Source organism: Postia placenta, assembly GCF_002117355.1.
Source record: "Postia placenta MAD-698-R-SB12 unplaced genomic scaffold POSPLAscaffold_13, whole genome shotgun sequence".
NCBI classification, from domain to species: domain Eukaryota; kingdom Fungi; phylum Basidiomycota; class Agaricomycetes; order Polyporales; family Adustoporiaceae; genus Rhodonia; species Rhodonia placenta.
Genome location: NW_020169844.1, coordinates 416,909 through 436,895, shown reverse-complemented (window position 1 = coordinate 436,895; position 19,987 = coordinate 416,909). Strand labels below are relative to the sequence as shown.

At 53.0% G+C, this 19,987-nt stretch overlaps 4 protein-coding genes across 4 annotated transcripts; 2 read left to right on the top strand and 2 right to left on the bottom strand.

Moving 5' to 3' along the window:
• Positions 1 to 1,874: 1,874 nt before the first annotated feature.
• On the top strand, positions 1,875 to 5,448 carry POSPLADRAFT_1059958 (hypothetical protein; the record flags this gene model as incomplete). The annotated part of the gene is made up of 24 exons (XM_024481211.1): positions 1,875 to 2,081; positions 2,157 to 2,242; positions 2,297 to 2,448; positions 2,509 to 2,592; positions 2,648 to 2,667; positions 2,725 to 2,839; positions 2,889 to 3,005; positions 3,070 to 3,353; positions 3,417 to 3,497; positions 3,550 to 3,711; positions 3,771 to 3,858; positions 4,004 to 4,066; positions 4,118 to 4,270; positions 4,319 to 4,345; positions 4,399 to 4,437; positions 4,494 to 4,518; positions 4,571 to 4,605; positions 4,662 to 4,780; positions 4,838 to 4,894; positions 4,956 to 4,996; positions 5,048 to 5,122; positions 5,179 to 5,239; positions 5,293 to 5,347; positions 5,405 to 5,448. The coding sequence occupies 24 exons, from the start codon at positions 1,875 to 1,877 to the stop codon at positions 5,446 to 5,448; spliced, it is 2,190 nt and encodes a 729-aa protein (XP_024335659.1).
• Positions 5,449 to 5,754: 306 nt separating this feature from the next.
• On the bottom strand, positions 5,755 to 9,400 carry POSPLADRAFT_1059957 (hypothetical protein; the record flags this gene model as incomplete). The annotated part of the gene is made up of 15 exons (XM_024481210.1): positions 5,755 to 6,113; positions 6,164 to 6,318; positions 6,370 to 6,467; positions 6,516 to 6,655; positions 6,707 to 6,949; positions 7,020 to 7,091; positions 7,150 to 7,252; positions 7,319 to 7,579; positions 7,643 to 7,704; positions 7,763 to 7,883; positions 7,931 to 8,313; positions 8,370 to 8,568; positions 8,622 to 8,811; positions 8,877 to 8,917; positions 8,981 to 9,400. 15 exons carry the CDS (start codon positions 9,398 to 9,400, stop codon positions 5,755 to 5,757), a joined length of 2,847 nt encoding a protein of 948 aa, XP_024335658.1.
• A 657-nt stretch (positions 9,401 to 10,057) lies between these two features.
• On the top strand, positions 10,058 to 13,629 carry POSPLADRAFT_1077137 (hypothetical protein; the record flags this gene model as incomplete). The annotated part of the gene is made up of 4 exons (XM_024482947.1): positions 10,058 to 10,434; positions 10,488 to 11,241; positions 11,328 to 11,384; positions 11,434 to 13,629. Coding segments are annotated over 4 exons (3,384 nt in total), but the record flags the coding sequence as incomplete, so codon positions are not given.
• A 97-nt stretch (positions 13,630 to 13,726) lies between these two features.
• POSPLADRAFT_1067357 (hypothetical protein) lies at positions 13,727 to 17,840 on the bottom strand (the record flags this gene model as incomplete). Its single annotated transcript, XM_024482177.1, has 14 exons — positions 13,727 to 14,122; positions 14,186 to 14,317; positions 14,374 to 14,409; positions 14,460 to 14,553; positions 14,623 to 14,825; positions 14,880 to 15,582; positions 15,651 to 15,791; positions 15,853 to 16,066; positions 16,120 to 16,196; positions 16,252 to 16,574; positions 16,738 to 16,936; positions 17,034 to 17,083; positions 17,114 to 17,244; positions 17,779 to 17,840. 14 exons carry the CDS (start codon positions 17,838 to 17,840, stop codon positions 14,013 to 14,015), a joined length of 2,475 nt encoding a protein of 824 aa, XP_024335656.1. The 3' UTR covers positions 13,727 to 14,012.
• Positions 17,841 to 19,987: the final 2,147 nt, after the last annotated feature.

Genomic DNA, 19,987 nt, shown 5'->3' with positions numbered 1-19,987 from the left:
CTGTGGCGGGCATTTTCGGCAGCGATAGTACGAAGACCGTCGTGATAAAGCATCACACTGACAACGCAAACGGAAAGATACTCACCTACAGGTGCGAACAGAGGGATGGGCAAGCACTTGCGACATATCAAACAAACTGGAGACCTAAATGAAGGAAATAGTAAGTCCAGTTGTCCCAGAAGAGAAGATGACTATATGCGCTCAGAAAAAGTAAAAATACAGCCTTGGAATTGTCGTCAACTAACGTCTAAAGACGAGATCGGGCGGTAACTCCATTTGTAACATCATAGCACGGAACATTGGAAAGTAGATACTCACCAAAACTATTCTGGTACAAAAACAGCCATTACTTGAGGAATTGAAACTAAATTATACGCATCAGTATACTTGAACACGTGGATAAAAGCACAACTGGACACGGCTGGAATGGGGATCAGTGGATTGACAGATGAATGTAAAGCATCGAGCCGAGTGCATCGACTCTCAGATACTCTAGTTTGAATGCTTTTGTTTTCATCTCGTTCCCAGCCGCGTATGAAAGAGTGCAGTGAACGAACACTCACCAACAAGCAACACGTCAAGAAACAGGCTTTAAGGACTCCACGGCTACGCAGGATATACGTCAGACGTTGTCCTTTGAAGTACAGATACGGTGAGACCGATCAGTGTAACTATGACATAAAACTCGGAACATCGCATCTTCGCCTTGGTAATTGGCGAAGACACTCGAGGTAAACATAAGGTATCATCGCGTCGAAAGCAAGAAGTGGACAGCAAAAGTAAGACGATAGACTCACCAGCAGGGTACCGGGACAATGCGTCGTGTCAGAACGAAGGACAGGTCGACAAAAAAGATTTTCAGGCGTCCTATTCAGGGCAGGTTTGGCAGCACGTGCTGACCTCCGACCAGCGCCTGTACGCCGGGACTCACTTCGGGCAGTACAACGACCGTTTATGGACCTAACAATGGAAGACATTCCGGATCCCACGCTATTATGAATTCGCGCTTGCCACTGCTACGGATGGCACACACGAGACAGGTGTGAGTGGCCTTCGCGCTCGCTAAGCCCCAGCCAGAGGCTCTCGGCGGGAGTACATCAAGGCACACATCATTGACCTCGTCAACGAGTGAGTCTCTGGTTTTGAAAATATCCAGATCGTTGGTTCAGACTTGTCTTTAACGCGTTGCCCCCGCCATCACCATATTGACGTGTCGAAGTTGGCGCGGAAGCCTCATCAGCGCAGCGTTGATGAAACACCCTCCGTGTAGCTTACTTTGATTGATCAAAGAAGTTCCGGATTACGTTCAACCTTGCTGCATGAGGGGCACTAATTAGATTCGTGTACCGGCCCTTGTGATCAAAGTCATTATAATAACGCTGCGGTGTATGTCACCGCCGCTGAGAACCTTGACGGAGACCGCATGCAGCTCGAAGCCGAGACCGCTGTCGCGATCAAAATGGACTGAAATTTGCCTAGTGGATGACGCCGTTGCACATATTGATTGCGTAGATAATGAAGACGCCTTCGTGTGAGTCTATCGATATCCATTGCGGTCGTCAAACAGTCAGAGCGCGACATACCAACGTGCTTTCTGACTGTCGCGTGCCATGCTAGCGTTTCCTCCAACGGCGAAAATTCGCATTGTTTGACATCTCAGAAGAGCGCTCGTGGTGATGCATCTCATGGACTGTCATCGGCAGGCCCTGACCGAACTCTCCTAGACGACACCGCGACCGCTGGGGCTCAATGCGAGCTTGCGATTAACTCATTTTGCAGCAACGGCACAAAATCCATCAGCACGTGCGCTTGCCCACACGTATATATTCACTAGCCAGGCTGTAGGCGGGGAACTTTGTCTCTTCGACGCTGAGATGTCCAGCTCTTCAGTCACTGACCAGCTCTCGCTCCCAGAGAAGGGTTCCGATGAGATCCTGTCCGAGAAGGATCATGCGGATCACGACGACGTAGATTCCGCATGGAAGATACAGGAAGAAGAGGCCCTGGAAGAACGCATTCAAAATGATGAGGCAACCGAAGAGGAATATCGAGTGGAGGAAGCGTGGGAGGTGGCCACAAAGGTATGCGAGCCTGAGCCGCAATATAGAGGGCGAACATCGGTTCAACATTCCTGAGACATTATTCGTTTAAAATAGGTATTGTCCGCCAAAGATGATCCGGAGCTTCAAGCCATCACCTTCCGAAGTATTTTCCTCGGCCTCGGTTTCTCAGCATTTGGGGCGTGAGTGATATATGCGTACATTCGGATAATCGATACCATTGTCCGCCTTGTCAGTGTACTCGCCCAGATCTACTACTTCAAGCCTCAAACCCTGACGGTCTCGCAATTGCTACTGCTGATATTGTCGTACTGGTTCGGGAATGCCTTGCACATAGTATTGCCCTCGAAAGGAATCTTCAAGCTCCTCAACCCGGGCCCATTTAACAGTGAGTGTAGTCCAATTACGCTATGATACCTTCCAGCCAAATTACCTGTATCTTTGATAGTCAAGGAACACGCCGCTATCGTCATTATGTCGTCGACAGCCGCCACATCGGCCGTCGCCATACAAGTTATTTCTGTTCAGGACCGTAAGTGATACATGGTTGCGAGGTATTAAGGCAGGTCTGACGGTGTTTATACCAGTGTACTATAACAATCGTATGGTATGATCGCGTCCACTTCATTTGAGCTCTGGGCAATCACTAAAAGTATTCGGCCAGAATCCGGCAGTGGCCATATTCACGCTCATTAGCTCCCAGCTTATCGGCTATGGTTACGCTGGTCTCTTGCAAGATGTCCTCGTCAAGCCGACTCGATGCTTCTGGCCCGTCAACAGTGCGTTACGTCGGAAGGAGATGCGTGCGATCGTACTGACACCGTTCAGTCTATATTGCGAACTTGTTCCAGGCTTTGCACTATGATCGCCAAATGACATCAAAGCGTGTGCGTCTGTTCTGGTTTGTCTTCGGCGGCATATTCCTTTGGGAGATTGTCCCTGAATGTGAGTGCCAGAATGTCTCATGGACATGCATCCACTGACATCACACCGCTACTCATGTTAACAGGGATCTTCCCTATTTTGACCGGAGTCTCAATATTTTGTCTGGCTGATAATCATAGCTCCGTCGTGCGGAACATCTTCGGCGGGGCGAGCAACAACGAAGGAATGGGCCTTCTGGCCCTCTGCTTCGACTGGAATCTTATCACTAGCCAATATCTATATGCTCCACTCTGGTTGCAAATTAACGAGAATATTGGAATTATGCTGACATACGTTCTCATGGCCGCTATGTACTACGGAAACGTCTGGAGGGCAAAGGATTTCCCGTTCATGAGCCAGGCGATCTTTGTAAGGTTTCCTCAACCTATGCATATCGGAGGGAAACTGCTGACAGCCGGTCATTTCACACAGTCTGAGAATGGTTCGCAATACAACCAGACTGCATTGCTCACGGACGGAAAGTTCGACCCTGTCAAATATGCTGAACTCGGGGTATATTCTATAACTTCTGCTTGTGATCAATACGACTCACGTCGAATGACAGCCTGCATTCTTTTCGGCTTCAAACGCACTCTATCTCATTGTCGCGAATCTATCACTTGGCGCTATAGTGACTCATATCGGGCTCTATCATTGGAACGATTTGAAGCCGTTTGTACTGTCTCTAAACCCTTGGAACAAGACACCGCATTTGATTTATGACGTTGTATGTATACACGTTGGGATTGAAATAGTATTATGTGGCTGATCGGCTCGTTTTTTCAGCACTACGAGAAGATGAAAGTGTACAAGCAGATCCCGCGTTGGTGGTATACAGTCATTCTCGTTATTGCATATGGCATCGCACAAGCTAGTGAGTGATATCTATACCTGTTACACTCTGGAGTGACTGGTGGTCGTTTAGCAAACTATACCGGCGATTCTGGACTGCCTTGGTGGACCTTGACTGTGATCCTCTTCATTGGATTCATCCTTCTGTGCCTTGTATGCTACCCTAGCTGCGATGATTGGGTTCAATCAATTCGTAACTGGTGGAACTGGGTTCTACCAGATGATCACAGGTACAGTTGTGGTACTTTTGCGACTCCAATGATAACTGACGCATGTTGCAGCATACATGGTACCTGGTCGTCCTGTGGCGAACATGTACGGAGCATTATATGGCGAACACCCTACACAACAGGGTATCGCCTTCCTGCAAGACCTGAAACTCGGACAATATGTGAAACTAGCGCCACGCGTGACCTTCTGTTATCAAATGGCTGGTGAGGACGTTTGTCGTAAAGCTTGAAGTACGAGCTGAAAGTGTCCAGGGACGGTGGTTGGAGCATTGCTCAATTGTGGGCCATCGTGACGTAGACCAAAGGAATTATGCTGATTCTAGGTGAACCAGATGTCATGATGCTCTCTATTATCAACGCGCAACGACCGGGTATGTACGCCCTCAGTTGGTCCCTTCCGTTTTGTTGAATATTCCACATTGACTAGCACTTCTCTCCATCTCTGGAACCCGGTATGGAGAAATGTATTTCGTCGATGTGTTGTCGACTGAATTGTCTGTCAAGACTCTGGTCCGGTCAGAATGCACAGGCATATAACTGTAAATATCGCATCATCCAAATCACATTCATTAAGATGCTGATTTTTACATTATAGCTAATGCCGTGGCTTGGGGAGCTTTAGGCCCAGAAATGTTTGGTCCGCACTCAACGTATCATATGGTCCCAATCTCTTTGGCTATTGGACTGTTTTGTCCGTTGCCAATGTATATCGCTGTGAGCCGTCGAATTGTCACGCATTTATGTGGAGAAGCTCAATATGCTGGCCGACAGCATCGCCTGTGGCCGAAGTCTGGGCTCAACAATATCAACACGACGATTATATTGCAAGTGAGTATAGCATCTAGCCTATTCAATATGTTACGAGCGGTCCGCTGTTGACTACGCACAGTATTCATGTGTTCTGTCCGTCGGAGTGAACACGCAAGTCAAGTGAGTGATGATCGACTACCATCGACCAAAAGGCTCACACCGGTCTCACAGTACTATGATGGCTTCTGGCATCATCTCGCAATGGTGGATCCGTACCCGTTACCCGCGATGGTTTGCGAAGTATAAGTAAGAATCAAAGACACGCACAACCATCGGTTGGGCTAACGCGTACCTTTTTGCAGCTACATTGTCGCTGCGGGACTAGATGCAGGCACACAAGTCATTATATTTCTACTCAACTTTGTACGCCTGTGAAGCATGATGGTACCCATTCATTGGCTTACATTGACCTACAGGCCATCTTTGGTGCTGCTGGCAATCAACATCAATTCCCTCAATGGTGGGGCAATGGTACGTGTCCTGTCCATGACGTCCTGTACTAGCGAACTAATAGAATAATATGAAAAGACGGAAACTTATCTGCGGACCGCTGCGTGCTGCCTCCTCAATGAGTTGACCACGTTTTATGAATTGAATGGATGTTCTTCCAAGGTTGATAGGGATCAGGTGCAACTTGTATCCACATCGAATCCAGAAATTTCGTTTCTTCCGAGCTAACGATCCCGGGTGTGAACCATCGATGATATTGGACTTTGGCTTTGCTTCACCTCTTTCTTCGCTTGCACGTTCGCGTAATAATTCACTATGCAGAGGGAACGAGGTTGCTGGATCCTGACAAGCTTAGATATAAATAAACTACCTTACACCCAAAATATTAGCGGCAGTCAAATATACGGCCCGTTCGGCAGCTCAATCAACTACATATCCCACTCATCCCACACCGCGGGTATTGAGGCGGTCTTTGGTGTCGTAATCTCCGCCGTCTCGATAAGTTCAATGATCCTGTCATTCACGAAAGCCTGCTCCTCCCGTCCCTTCATCGCGACGAGTATCGGGTTCTCGGTGGCAAGCAGTCCTTGGTAGACATATCGGATGTCCTCGTCTTCGATTACCTGCACCAGTTTTCCCGTTTGCAACTTCCGTACCTCGATGAAGTCGGAAGAGAAAAGAAGGATATGATCTCCTCGATGCGCGAAGGCAGTTGCTTTAGACTCCCAACGTAGGTAGCCAGAGGAGCGACTGGGTATGCCGTGCTTATTGACGTAACAGCCGAGTTCTGGACAGATTGAGATCTCACGGCAGTGGAGTGCGAACTACTCTGCTCACCGTCATAAACAACTAAGATCTCGTCGTCGCGAGATCGCACCAGACCCAGCGGCTTAGCCGATGCGCATCGTGACTTGAGGGTGTTCAGTGGCGTATTACTCTCAGCACCATGGAATTTCGGAATTATGGTGGGACTTGCGCCGGTCGTATTTGGACTGCACAGCATATTAACCGACTGACGCCTATTGTGATAGCACCATGCTCACTTTGTTGGGTCGACGATCCATATGCCCTTGTCTGTGCATATGCCGATACTTCTATTCAGCGAGGTGATAGCATACACGTCTTTCGGTATCACAAGTGGCTGGATAAATTCAGTACCGGCAACGCCACAACAAATCCAAATACCTACCTCGCCGAACGTGCGATATTGAAGTGTCGACAGAAGCCCCGTGCTGGTGCGTCGAGGACTCAGAGTTCCATCCGGCGCGCGCAAGACTTCCAATGCGTGGAAATGAACCTGATGAAGCAGGCTTTTCGACACATATAGTACTGTGGAGCCAGCCGATCAGTCAATCTGACAGTCCAGCACTGCTGACAAACACTTGCTCATTGTACGATGGCCAAGTTTACCAGCACGGAAGAATAACACTGTACTATCCTGCCCAGCTATTGGTTCCCAAGTGGCTTCGACATGCTGTGGGGAGGAGATGCCAAGTCCTGCACGCCCGAAGAGATCCAGAGAGTATGCAGAGAGGCCACTGTCGCAGAGCACAAGCATCTTATTAAGGTTAGGGAGAGGGACCATGCTAGAGACATTCCCCAAATTGAGGACCTTTCGAAAGCCTAGAGAGGACACGCAGAAGTAACAGGCCATAAGCTCAGTGCATAGGTACGGTGACATCTACCCACATACCGGCTTCGCCTCTGACTGCAGCGTAAACGCCCGTTGTGCAGGCTACAGCGAGAAGATTCCTGCCACCGCTAGCTGCAAGAGTAATGCATCAGTGTACTGTTGTTTGGGTAATAGATAGATGGCGACACACAGAATGGTGCTGCGGTGACAGCCTTGCCAGTGAATTCTCCAGGGGTGTACAGTGTCCTAGGATCTTTGAAAAAGCCCTCGCTGACCACATGAGGGGCAAACCACTGAAAAAAGTCTCGATCTATCAGCTTGCTATAGCGACGTACAAGATCCTCAAGGATAAGACGCACCATGTTGGCTTCTTGTTGTACCTTCCGAACACCCAACGCATCCACCAATAATGCATGCCACTCCTGCCGTATCTCTTCACTATCGGCGTATAGAGTATATCTTCTATTCATCTTCGCGGAAGCATGGTATATGGTGAATGGATACATTGGTTTTTGGATGTTGCGGAAGGCGTCGAAAATGGTGCCATTTGTAATCTTCTCCTTGCGGATCTCTGGAGGACTGGAGAACGTGGCAAGGCGAAGATATTCAAGTGGAATGGGCTACACCGACTGGCGCGTCAGTCGACCGTAATGCACTTCTCGCGCGGGAGACAGTATACCGACCCGCGACACAACTGAGTGCTTCGTACTCCCGCTCGATCTTGGGTCCGGTCTTAAAAGAAGCACTATCCGGAGTTTGTCAGTGTGAGCGAGCGTGCAGCTCAACACGACCGCGTGACGTACGATAGTTGTCCAAAAGCGCTACGTGCAAATTAGCCCAGCTATATCCCATCTCAGATCGGTAGCGTCGTGAAAGCGGGCCTGAATAGATCAAAGTGCGGGCCTCATCATACAGGTCCAAGTCCTATCGATGATGAGTCTTGCATAAGCAAGGACGACAGAACCACGTACTATGATCTCCCCCTGTTGGTAGACCAGGCTCTCGCACAACTCCCAGAAGTGTACTTTGCCCTCGGACACTTCAATACCTGGTTGCGTGCTCTTGATCAGGTCATTGAGTACATCCAGGATCGGGGGGATCGCGTCAATGTCTGGGTGATCCGGTGCCGTATGCTTCAGTGCATCCTCAAGCTGAAATTTCAAGCGCGGAAGCCGCGTAACAGGACGAGACAACAGCGAGGGCAGGTCTCGTCTGAGCAAGCGGGGGTCCTGGTAGCATTGCTGGAGGAAGTATTGGTACTTTGAGTTACGCTTATACTCTGCTGAGTGGCGAGCTCGCGCCAGAGGCCAATGTTTGATGTACTTCTCGTACTCGCTGCGGAAGAGTTGCTGTGCTGGGTGGCATATAATTAAACCTTGTTGAATTCCTGATGATTTGAACAGCACTCACAATCAAGGATATTGGCAAGAATGACGTCAGCGATGCTTTGGATAAGGGGATGCTGGTCACGTTGTCGAGCGAACAGGTCATCACGCAGCCGCTGGTGGATGGTCTGTATCATGTCGAGATTGTGGAAAACCTCAGATACGAAGCCGCTTAGACGGTGTTGCGGGACGGGCGAGGTATTCAGCAGGGGTTCAATGAGGACCTGCGATATTACTTTAAGCTTTGCCAGATCGATCAGCATGAGCCTAGCAGCACCTCCTTCACAAACTGCATATCATTGACGTAGTCTCTTTCAGTCTTGATGATCTCGAACAAGTTTGACTGTCTTTGAACTTCTTTCACATCCAGAATCTCCCGTACTGACCGCGGTACCAGCTGGTGCCATTGAGAGTCCTCATCGGGAAGCTGGCCGGTCTGAAAGTGGTGAAGTCTTTCCTCTTGAACGCTGGAAGCGGTCAATAAAAGTGTGTTTTGTTAAGTGGTCTACATAAATGCAAAGAATCAACACACGTCAGGCTTGAAATGTCATCAGAAAGATCACGGTAAGCGAGCTGCAGTGAGGCCGTGTATCAATAGCCGGACTGAAGAGAACTTGGAGAAGGATTTGTACATACGTCCGGACTGCTCTCCGTAGAGATGAATGAAGGTGGCCTCGACTCTCCAGTGTGATGCAGAGTACCAACCGTCAGTTCACTGCGGGTGGCTCGATGCACTCCAGTAGGACTCGGGCGAAGAGAGGACCGCTGTGAAACCGACCGATAGAGCTGGGGTTCGGGGAACGCGATATGACCTGAGTCATGCTCATAGTAGCTAGCGGCACGGCTTGACGGGTGAGAGCTATCTTCCAAGCTAATATGTGGTATGGAGGATGAAGCAGCAGGCGAATATCTAGCAGAGTCATAGTCGGACCAGAGGTCTCGGGAATCTTGCGGCGGCGATCGATATAGCTGGGAGGACCAGGAGGAGGATGAGGAAGGGTCAGACGGAGAAGCCCCAGGCGGTATTGCGACGTGAGGGTGAGGTCGGTTGGGCATGGATCACACGAACCAGAGATTGAACAAGGCTAACTCGGTGTAAGTGAAGTCAGATGAGATAGCGATGAAGGTTTGTGCAGTCCTCGTTGAGACAAGTAGTCAGTAAGGTTAGACTGAAAGTTCAGATGCGATTTCGGAAGGGAGAGTCCTGCTGAACTTGGAAGACGGCGTACAGTAACTGAGGACGGTTACAGGCAGCTGCAGGCTGGAGGGATGTGTTTACGGCTCCATACCACGTGGGCAGACGCCCGAGCCAATAGACTCGGGACTCAAGCTCAAGAGTCAGAGATAAGTGTGAGCCATGCAAGTACACTAGTGCGGGGCACACGCAGAATTTGTATTGACCCGCACGCACCAGTGTAATGTGCACGACAAGTGCGACCGCAACCCGAGTGTTGATTCGAAGCATGATTCCATCAAAGCGTTCGGCGTTCTGGGGTAAATGGACCACGATGGATCTCACAGTTAAACATTGAATTCGAGAGGCATGCTTTTTGATTATCGCGCGTAGCACCGAAATTAATTGTCAAACTTCTTTCAGTCGGCGGCGAAGTCGAAGGGACCGACACGGACGACACGTATCACGTGCCCGACGCGTCGAACACGCGTCTTCCGCGCGGCTCGAACTCTGATCTTGAAGGTCGACACCGCTGCCAACGCCCCTCTGGTATGGATCCCGCGTCCGAGCTATCGAAGAAACGCGAGTTTTACAAGTCTCAGATCACCACCGCCCTTCTGGAAGACCCTGACCCTCTGACTGCCTACGACACCTTCGTCAAATGGACGCTCGATAATTACCGCGATGATCAACTCCCGTCATCCGGGCTGCTGGAGCTGCTGGAGGAGGCTACTCGGAAATTCAAGGACGACGACGCATACAAGGGAGACCTCAGATACCTCAAACTCTGGTCGCTATATGCCAGTCACGTCGAAGATCCTGCAGTCATCTACGCCTATCTTCTGGCCAACGGGATAGGTCTAGTGTATGCTCAAACATACTGGGAGTATGCTGCTGTGCTCGAAAGAACCGGAAGGTGTGCCCCCCCGTCGCGCTCCAGGTCAATCAGCTGAAGCACCGCATACTCAGGCGTGCCGATGCAGAGACTATCTACAAGCAGGGCATCCACCGGCGTGCACGTCCCACAGATCCTTTGAAGCGTCGGTATGAGGAGTTTAAGCTGCGATCAGGGTCGCGACTACCTCCGGCTTCTGACCTTTCTGCGGCCACATGGAAGAGCGCGCCGCCGCAAGTACAAGCTCTCCGCCGTAGTCCACTGAAGAACCACACATCCTCTTCCCCCCCTGCAGCGACGGTGGCATCTGCCGCCTCAACCCAACCCACCAATCCATTAGGTCATGACCGATACGCACCGATGCTTGCCCCTCCTGCTCCCGGAAAGCGCCCCGAAAAGTTGCGCTTCAACCTGTCTCTGCTGTTCACTGAGGACGGGACGGAATACAGCATGCAGGAGGCTCGTGCTCGTTCGATGGGTCTTCTCGGCAAGAAGTGGGGGCCGCCACCTCCGTCGGAGACAGTGCGCGTGAGCTTTAAGGAGGCGCAAGGTCCCCGCGGGACACGTACATTCACTGCGCGCAAGGGTTTCACTACCGGTGAGCCGACAGTGACACTGGCGACAAAGGAGGCGCTAGCGGATGTATTTGGCATGTACAATTCGCCGGAGAAATCAATGCGCTTCGGTGCGGTAGCGGGGAGCAAACATGCTCCTGTGCGCAAAGTGGAACCCGTGACACCAATGTCGCTGCAGAGCCAGCTCAGAGCGGTGAGCAATGAGAATGCGGACGTGCCCGTGAAGACGCCGAGGGGCAACGAGAACGCCAACGTACCCATGAAGACCCCCAGTGAGTGGAATGCGCTGCCATCGGCTTGTGCCCTGATACATTCTGTCTCTTTCTATCAGCATTCCAGCCGTTCGTTGACGAGAATCTCAGGCGGGAGAATGCGACGCCTGCCGTGCCTCCGAAAGTAAGCTCAAGTACATTGCCTTCGAAAATCTATTCTGACATCGCCCTAGTTCAAACCATTCGTTGATGCTGAGAATCCAAGCAAGATTCCCGCGTTTACTCCTCAACCAGGCCGTCGGGGGCTGTCAGTAAAGGACTCTACGACGCCTGCCTCCGCCCGAGCGCGTTTGGACGAGAACGCTCCAAGCTTCAAGCCTAGATCTGGTCTCAAGTCTATCAATGAGGAAAGTAAACCGGTGTTCTCAGCCGTATTCACCCCACTTGCTTCAACAAGAGACAGGCCGCAGGCCCGCCGTGACACATCTGGAGACGAGCAGGCGCAAGGCAAGAATGCTGCGGCCGCGCCCATGGAGAATGGGAATGTGTTTACGCCGTACAGGGATGACGCGCCAGTCAAGGTGTTCAGCCGGCCGCCAACCAGGAACGAGAATGCCCCTCCCGCACCTAGCGCTACATTCAGGCCTTTCGTTGACCCCAGCGACGAGGACCAGGAACCCGCCGCTCCCGCTCGTGTCGTTCTTGGCGAACGCGTACCATTGCGCCCATTTTCACCGCCTCCCATTGAAGATGAAGAACCCGAGGAGAACATGCAGGCAAGCGAGGACGATTCCTCTTACACGGAGGATGAGGAGCCATACGACGAGTATGTTGAGCAGGACGCGGATTTCGAGAACGTGGACGGCATGCAAGGCGAGGACGATAGTATGTATGACGAACAAGGCGATGGCACCAGTTACGGCGCGCCCCTAGGCGGAAGATTCGGCCAATTCGACGTCATGACGCCTATTACAGAGAGAACATTTGAGTTCACCTTGAGCACGCGAGGTACACCTAACCTGGTCGGCGAGGGCATTGCCGTGTATCGAGATCCTGTAGAGGCTGCCGAGCAGCTCGCTGCAGAACTGCGAGAAGATGATCAACAGCAGGATGCAGGGGATGATTTATCTTCGTCGGAGCCATATATCGACGAGAGGACCGGCACTCTGAATCTTTCAGATGCTCTGGCCGCTACATCCTCGTTCCAGCCAGCCAACCCGTGCAATCCATTCGATCCACCCATTATCGCAAGCCTCCTTTCACTGATTCCCCCCGATCACGACTTTCATGATCTGAAACGCGAGGAGGCGCATCAGCTCGATACGCTACAGAAGTTTGCGAAGAAAAAGTCCCGGCGGACTAGCGGCAACACGACGAGCCGACTTCCGGACGATACCGATGTCCTTCCTATAAATTTACTCGACCGCGAGTTTGCGGTCGTCGACAAGCTCGGCGAAGGAGGGTTTGGCGCCGTTTTCGAGGCTGTCGATCTCAGTATAGCGCGACACCGCGATGACGACGACGACGACGACGGCGACGGCGACGGCGAGGATGACCGGGTTGCATTAAAGGTTGTCAAGCCCCGGAACCTGTGGGAATTCTACGTCCTCAGACGAATACACCGCACCTTGCCACCGCATCTTCGACAATCTATAGTGAAGCCACAAGCCCTATATGCGTTCCGTGACGAGAGCTTCTTGGTCCTCGAACTATGCAAGCAGGGTACTTTATTGGACATAGTCAACCGTGCCCCGCATGCAGGCGTCACGCAGCAGGGTGCCTGCCTAGACGAGCTTTTGGTGATGTTCTTCACCATCGAGCTGATGCGCATCCTGGAAGGAATGCACCGAGCTGGCTTCATCCATGGTGATATGAAAATCGACAACTGTCTGCTCCGCCTCGAAGACGTGCCCGGACCAGCATCAGCATGGTCGAGCATGTATTCACCAGACGGCGAAGGCGGCTGGAGCTACAAGGGCATCAAGCTGATCGACTTCGGCCGCACTATCGACACACGGCTGTTTCCCGCTGGTCAGCAATATATCGCAGAATGGCCTACCGACCCCAGGGACTGCCTCGAAATTCGTGAGAATCGACCGTGGACGTTCCAAACCGACTATTTTGGCCTCGCGGGCATCATTTATTGCATGCTTTACGGGAAGTACATCGAGGCGTCATCAGTGGTGCCCGCTGCGCCATCACCTCAAGGCATCGAGCGGTACAAACTCGCAACCTCAATGAAGCGTTATTGGCAGGTCGACTTGTGGACTAGGCTGTTCGACCTATTGCTGAATCCTTGCCTCATGCGATCCGATGGAGAGTTACCCTTGTGTGACGAGATGGCAGAGCTGCGAGTAGAAATGGAGACATGGTTGCAAGCAAACTGCAACCGGGCGAGCAACAGTTTGAAGGGCTTGTTGAAGAAGATTGGGATATACGTACTCAACGGCCGTGATAGCCGATGACTTGCCTTATATCGCTTGGGGTATTTCACTGGAGCTGATCCGTTCGCTCGCAACACTCGTTCACGACACTGTACTGCACATACTATTGCACATACCACTGTATCCCTGAGACACCCCCCTTGTTATTTTTAATCCGTTTTGCATTGCAACACAACAAATTGCAGCGAACAACATGACAGACCAAAGACAACACTGGGATGTGACGATATTACACACGACTGCCCCGCTCGCGTCACAGGGTGCGCAGCCCCTCCATACACCGGGCTATCAGCCCCGCTCGTCGTCGTCACTGGGCAGGCAGCGCGGAACCGTCCGCGGCAATATAACGGCACAATGTGGTCTCGGGCTCAAGCGTGGCCCACGCCGCCCATTTGCACGGGCGGAGCTTGTGAGCCGTCGTATGGATGGGGAGGACCAGGCGGAGGCATCATCATGGGGTAGGGCATAGCGTGTTGCACTGTGCAGGAAAGTGATTAACAAACTATGGATAACGTACCGGGAGATGAGGCATAGGGCTTACATTGTGGGCTCTGGTGATAATAGGGGTTAGCGTGCGAGGGGATGGGGGTCGGAGGCATGGATGGTCGTGGGCCAGCACCGTTAGGCGGGGCAGGGTAGGCACCAGGAGGAGGGGCCAAATACGCTTGTGGTGCTGCAATCGACCATACATCAACAAACGTTATTGACGTGAATCACATGTATACGTACGTGGCATTTGACCCATAGGGGCACCGCCATACATGGCTGCAACTCGCGTCAGGCAAGAACGACAATCACAATATCATTGGACTGACCATTTGGCGGCATGTGCGGGTACTGCATCGGGTGCATGAATGGAGGAGGCATGTAAGCGCCAGGTGGCGGCGGGCCCATTCCGGGCATCATCGGCTGCAGATGGCGTCCCATGAGGATCGGACCTTGGACCAGAGGCAACCACATATCAGTAGAGCGACGCACCTGTCCTGGGTAGTAAGGGGGGTACGGGTACATATACGGCCCCCGCGTAGCAACTTGGCCAGCGGACGGGTCGTCTTCGTACTGCGGTGGGGGCATAGGAGGCGGCGGGGGATGAGCCATGGGCGGCGACTGCTGCTGAGGTGGGGTCTGCAGCGGCGGGAACATCTGCATATAGCGCTTGCCGTTGTACGGCCATGTGGGTGCTACACAACGGAGTCAGCCCAAGCTATGAGTGAGAACATTCGGAAGTCACGCACAAACTTGGGCAGCGTCAGCGACTTTGTTGTGTCTGAACGGGTTGAAGTCCTCTTTGATATGCACAGGCATGCCTTTCTTGGGGAGACGCGTGCCGAAGAAGGGGTTCGGCGGGCCTTGTGAAGAAGTATCCCCAGGCTTGGGCTTGGGCGACGCATGTCCATTCAGATTTGGTGAGCCACTCTGCATAGCATAGTCATAAATCAGCATCCACCAGTACATACGTATATTCAGACTCACTGGAGGTGAGATTGACTTCACAGTAGGCCGGAACGACGACGCGTTCACGTTCAGCCTGTTCACAGCCGTCGGCGACAATGGGCTAGTTGCGCCGGACGGGGCCGCACTCGAGACACTCATCGAGACCGGTACATTGCTCGTTGACGTGCGCTTGCCCTTGAATGGAGGGATTGCCTGAATGAACATCGACGGCCGGCCCTTGCCTGCCTCAGCGGCGCGGGTCTTCCCACCGGGGACGGACTGCCTGGTAATGGGCTGCCCTTGTAACGGCTTACCAGAGGCGAGGGGCATCGTCGCCTGAGACACAGGCGGCGCACGCGCGACGACTGGGGCAGTGCCGCTCGTGCCAATCGCGCGTGCCTGTGCCGACTCAGCGTCCTTAGTCGACTTCTCGCGGATCTGGCGCTGCTTATCCTCGTCCTTGGCGAGGATGGGGACAAGGTCATCCGGAATGGGTTTGTTGAGCTGCGGGCGCACGTATATATGCGTCAGTACACTGCACTACGACCGATGTAGACGAGACGATCGCGCACCTTGAAACTCTGACTGAACTTCACAAGTTCTGCCATGCGCTTATCCATCTCATTCTTCATGAGCGCCTGCTTCTTCTTAAGTAGCCTGTCCTTCTCGTTTGACACGAAGCTACGGAACGCCGGCACAGCATCCGCGGCAGGCTATAAATTCCCCGCCGCATCAGCGCCATACTATGTACGCATACAGTCAGCCACAACGTACCTGAGCCTGAGTCGCGCCAGGAGCTGGCGATGTCGCTTTCGGAGGCGGCGTGCTGGTGCCGGTCTGCGTCTTGTCCGCAGACACGGCTGACCCGTCGGGAGCGTTCACAGCGACCTTCGGGACCTCCTGCTTCCCCTGCCCAGGCGACGCGCTGTTCGTCTTCCTCGCACCCGGAGGGACATAAGCATTCGCACCGCGCACAACGGCTCCATACCTGAACAGCAGGATGAATATGCACGATGAGATCGACAATTATAGAAGACGCACCGCTCTTCTTCGTTAACGCTGTCACCAGCCAGGTTTTGCACCCGCTCCTCCGCAATATGCACATTGTTCGTCGTGCTCTGCGTGATCGCTTATTAGCACCCGCGCACGCGCTCAAGGGGAATCTGTACACACCTGCATGATCTCATTGGCAATAGCCGCAGCCCGCCGCTCACGCTCCTTATAGTCAGGCGCATTACGGTCTAGCTTCGTCGTATACGCCTCCTCATCGAAACCAGCCTTCACTCCGAACAGCCGCTCGTTCACCTCGAACTGGTTCCACCCGCTCCCGTTCGCTCCGGGTCCGAACGTCTGCTCGTCGCGGTCTTTCCCTAAACCAACCGCCCCGAGCGGCGGCGAGCCGGGGCCAGACCCTGGTATGTCGTCTGCCCACGCAAGCAGTTCGCGCTCGCGGCGCGGTGCGGGCGCCTTGCTTATATCGGTGTCGGTCTTAAAGCCTGTCAGAAAACCGGTCTGTCAACAAGCTCCGCTCAAAAATGTATCCCAGCCGGTTGAATATCTCGTGTTGAGATGGCTATACACCCTGCAGCCTATCTCGAATAGAGGCAACAGACACCACTACGGCAAAAGATGCTAAATACACCAAGAGTGAATACTTACTGTCACCGTTAGTAGTGGTGGGAGCTTTGGCGTCCGCTGGCCCACTGCTCCACTGCTCAATGTTCGTTGCGGCAATAAACAGTGTTTCCTTGAGCGGGGCGCCAGGCGCGGAGAGGTCCTTTACGTCGCGCAGCGTCACGCCAGTAGTGTCGCCCTCGCCACTGGTCGAGGCGATCGTGCCCTCGTAGCGTATGTGCGTCTTGGTCGATAGCGTAATCGTAGTGCCCTGATAGGAATGTGCGCGCATTAAAGCGCATTCAGACGGCAATGTCTGAGATCGAATGGGCGGCACGCACAGTAAGTCCGATGAGTTGCGCAAGAATGCGATCGTGCGGGTTCTCTTTGTCTGTACGCGGGGGTGGGGTGCTTGCGGCACCGTTGCCGGCAGGGTGGCCGAGAGGCGGGAAGGCTCCCGTGGCCGCGGGAGGGCCATTGGGCAGTCGTGCATTGTTGTTGCCCGGGGAGAAGGTGGGAGATGCCCGTGCGCCACCCCACGCGGGGGCTCGGCTGTAATGAAGCAAAGGCGTCAGTAATGAGTACTGTGTAGAGAGAAGGGACACAAGCCGTCACGACAGTAGCAATGGCGCGAGCGGGCCTGTCCCAAGTTTATTTAAGCTCCGGAGTACATGTTGTATCATGACGACGAGTGCATGCCTATAACGAACAATTCTCGCGGCGAGCAGTTCCGACAGCAATGCTGTACAATGACTTTTACAGCACCGGCAAAGACGATGTATGCTACATCGCCTTATGTCTGATTAAACGTTCATCACACCCAGCAGAGGCGGACAGGGTGACACTGTCGCAAGGGCAGAATTACACCGCGGACTATTCGATGGGTATATTTCCAGAAAATCGTATTCTTGCGACGTATCGGTGCGCATGTGGCGGACTATTGCTCACTCGCTCAAGCCATTGAGCAACAAGTAGGTCCTGTGGTCAGGTAGAACCCGCATAATGAGAACCGCAAGGGCGGCGGACGACCATATCTCTCCGAATGCCCGTACAAACACAAACGCGTCAAGGACGGCGGAGACTCACCGGGCACCGGGCTCAGGCATGCCCTTGCGCTGGGGCTTTGGTTGTCTCGCAGTAGTGGCCATATACGGAGCGAGATATGCGAAGTGGAAGAATCAAGGAAACGTGGAGGACAGGAGACGAGGAAGGGGAAGACAAATGCGGAGACAAAGACGAGAACCGAAACCAGTAGAAGCAGAGGCGGAAGCAAAGAGGGCAGCAACCTGAAGCGGACCACTAGCAGGATAGTGGAAGAAAGAGTCGAAGGGGCTGCGAAGGGGCCTGTGCTGCTGCCGGTGGTGGGGATGGCGAGCAAGTGTGCCGGCGGGGGGAGAGCGTTGAGAGAGACGCAGAGAGAGCGTTCAGCGGTGAGAGGGGCAGCGATGGCGACTCCCTCAAGCAAATTAGGCTGTCCTTCCCTCCCCGGGACCCCGACTACCCCGTCTCGCTTTATCCGTCTCTTTCCCTACGATCCTGTCGTCGCTGGCGTAAAACATGCGACTCTACGACGCTCTCTCGGTATTTCTTGCTGTGCTCGCTGTCCAGCACGACAGCGACGGCGGATGATCACCGCAGGGCAGTGGTCCGTGCCCGAGGTATCCGGGGGTGCGCCGGGGGCGTGTCGACGTTCTCGACTTTCCTCCGCGAACCGTATTCCCCGCCACCGTCCACGGCCATCAGATCCTCTGCCCGTGGACGTCCTTATTGGTCTGTCGTCTGTGTGTTATCTACCTCCCTCTACATGTAGACCGGAATACTGTCTCAGCCATCAAGTCGCTCGCAGTCTCGCAGGCCGGGCATGATATGCAACTAAGATTCCGGGCTGCGGTCGGCACGCGTCTCGCGCTTCTCGCGTTCTTCCTCCGCATCTAGACAGCCCGCGCCAAGATCTCCCAATGAATCGCGCCCGGACAATGCCTTCATGAACTACATCTCGCGGTCTATTCACTGACTCGCAGCCAAGTACACTGTACGGTGCTCAGAGGGTCGAGCATCGACGGGTCTGACATATATGTTTCGCGCTCGATCGTCCTCATGGCGACTACTTTGTTCTGCAATCTCTACTCAGTCCCGGACCAAGATTAGGGAGAGCCTTGCCATTGGCCAAATGCTCGCTTGAGAAATGTCGTGCATTGCGTGCAAAACAATGTCTCGCAAAATTGGTGAACATAATCTATACAGTGCATGTTCCATCCACCACGGTGCTATCTGACCTCGACCGTTCTGTCATGTCATGATGTTGTGTCTCCGAAGCTCTTTTAATGGACATCATGACTTCCTGCCGCCGATTACATTAGCGCGACTAGTATACCTTTGGGCACTTCTGCGACCCACGGCATGCAGAACTTCCGGTGCTGGTGTCTCATTAGTACGAATGTTTTCTGTGTTTCGCATGTGGCCGATCCTGCGGTATTGTGCTCCATTCCCATGCTGAAAATATCACTACGGGCAAGCGGCCCCGCCCCCGACACAGCCACAGTAAGCCTTCAGTTGAGCTATTTGACTTGCATCTGCAGCTTCCTCTCGCGATAATGATAGGGCATCCCTACTCGCCGTGCTCCGAATGTCTTAATGGTATGAACGGACATCCCGTCAATGTCAGATCCTAACACGTTATGGGTTGTAGATTTGCGCTCCCTGAGAATGTTGTTGACCCTTGTTCGCGCGACGTTGCAATGTGCAGGTGCTGCCATGTCCACCCTCGCGGGCTTGGGGTTGCCGGATTGGTGAAACTTGTTTCGGTGCAGAGGTCGCTCACCTCCGGCTAAAGTGCTTGATGTTCCGTGTGCGCAAGTGGGATTCGCCTGTCCGCATCGGGCCACGGCAAGGCGTCGTCTTAGACGCAGACTGATAACTCGGTGCCACCCATACTCCGCGTTTCGTATTTCCGAACTAGCTTATCATGGGACCTGCCTATGCTCGAGTGTATGATATTGCAGCACAGCTGATTCCTACTTTAAGCGGCCAAAAAGCTGGCCCGAGAGGCAAGGAGAGGCATATCAAAAGCGGAAGCATAAATAAATACAGTAACTTACATGCGATCAGTGATCTAGCGCCTATCCGGTATTTGCGCGACCAAATAGAAACCTGAACAAGTCCAACTTGGTTCCTGCCACTTGCGCCACACACACCTTGTGAGTGTAACTTATGATCCTACCAGCCTCTTTATTGCTCAACGCGGCTAACTATTCATTCTAGCGGCAGGCATACAGGTCTTTCCACACCGGCAAAT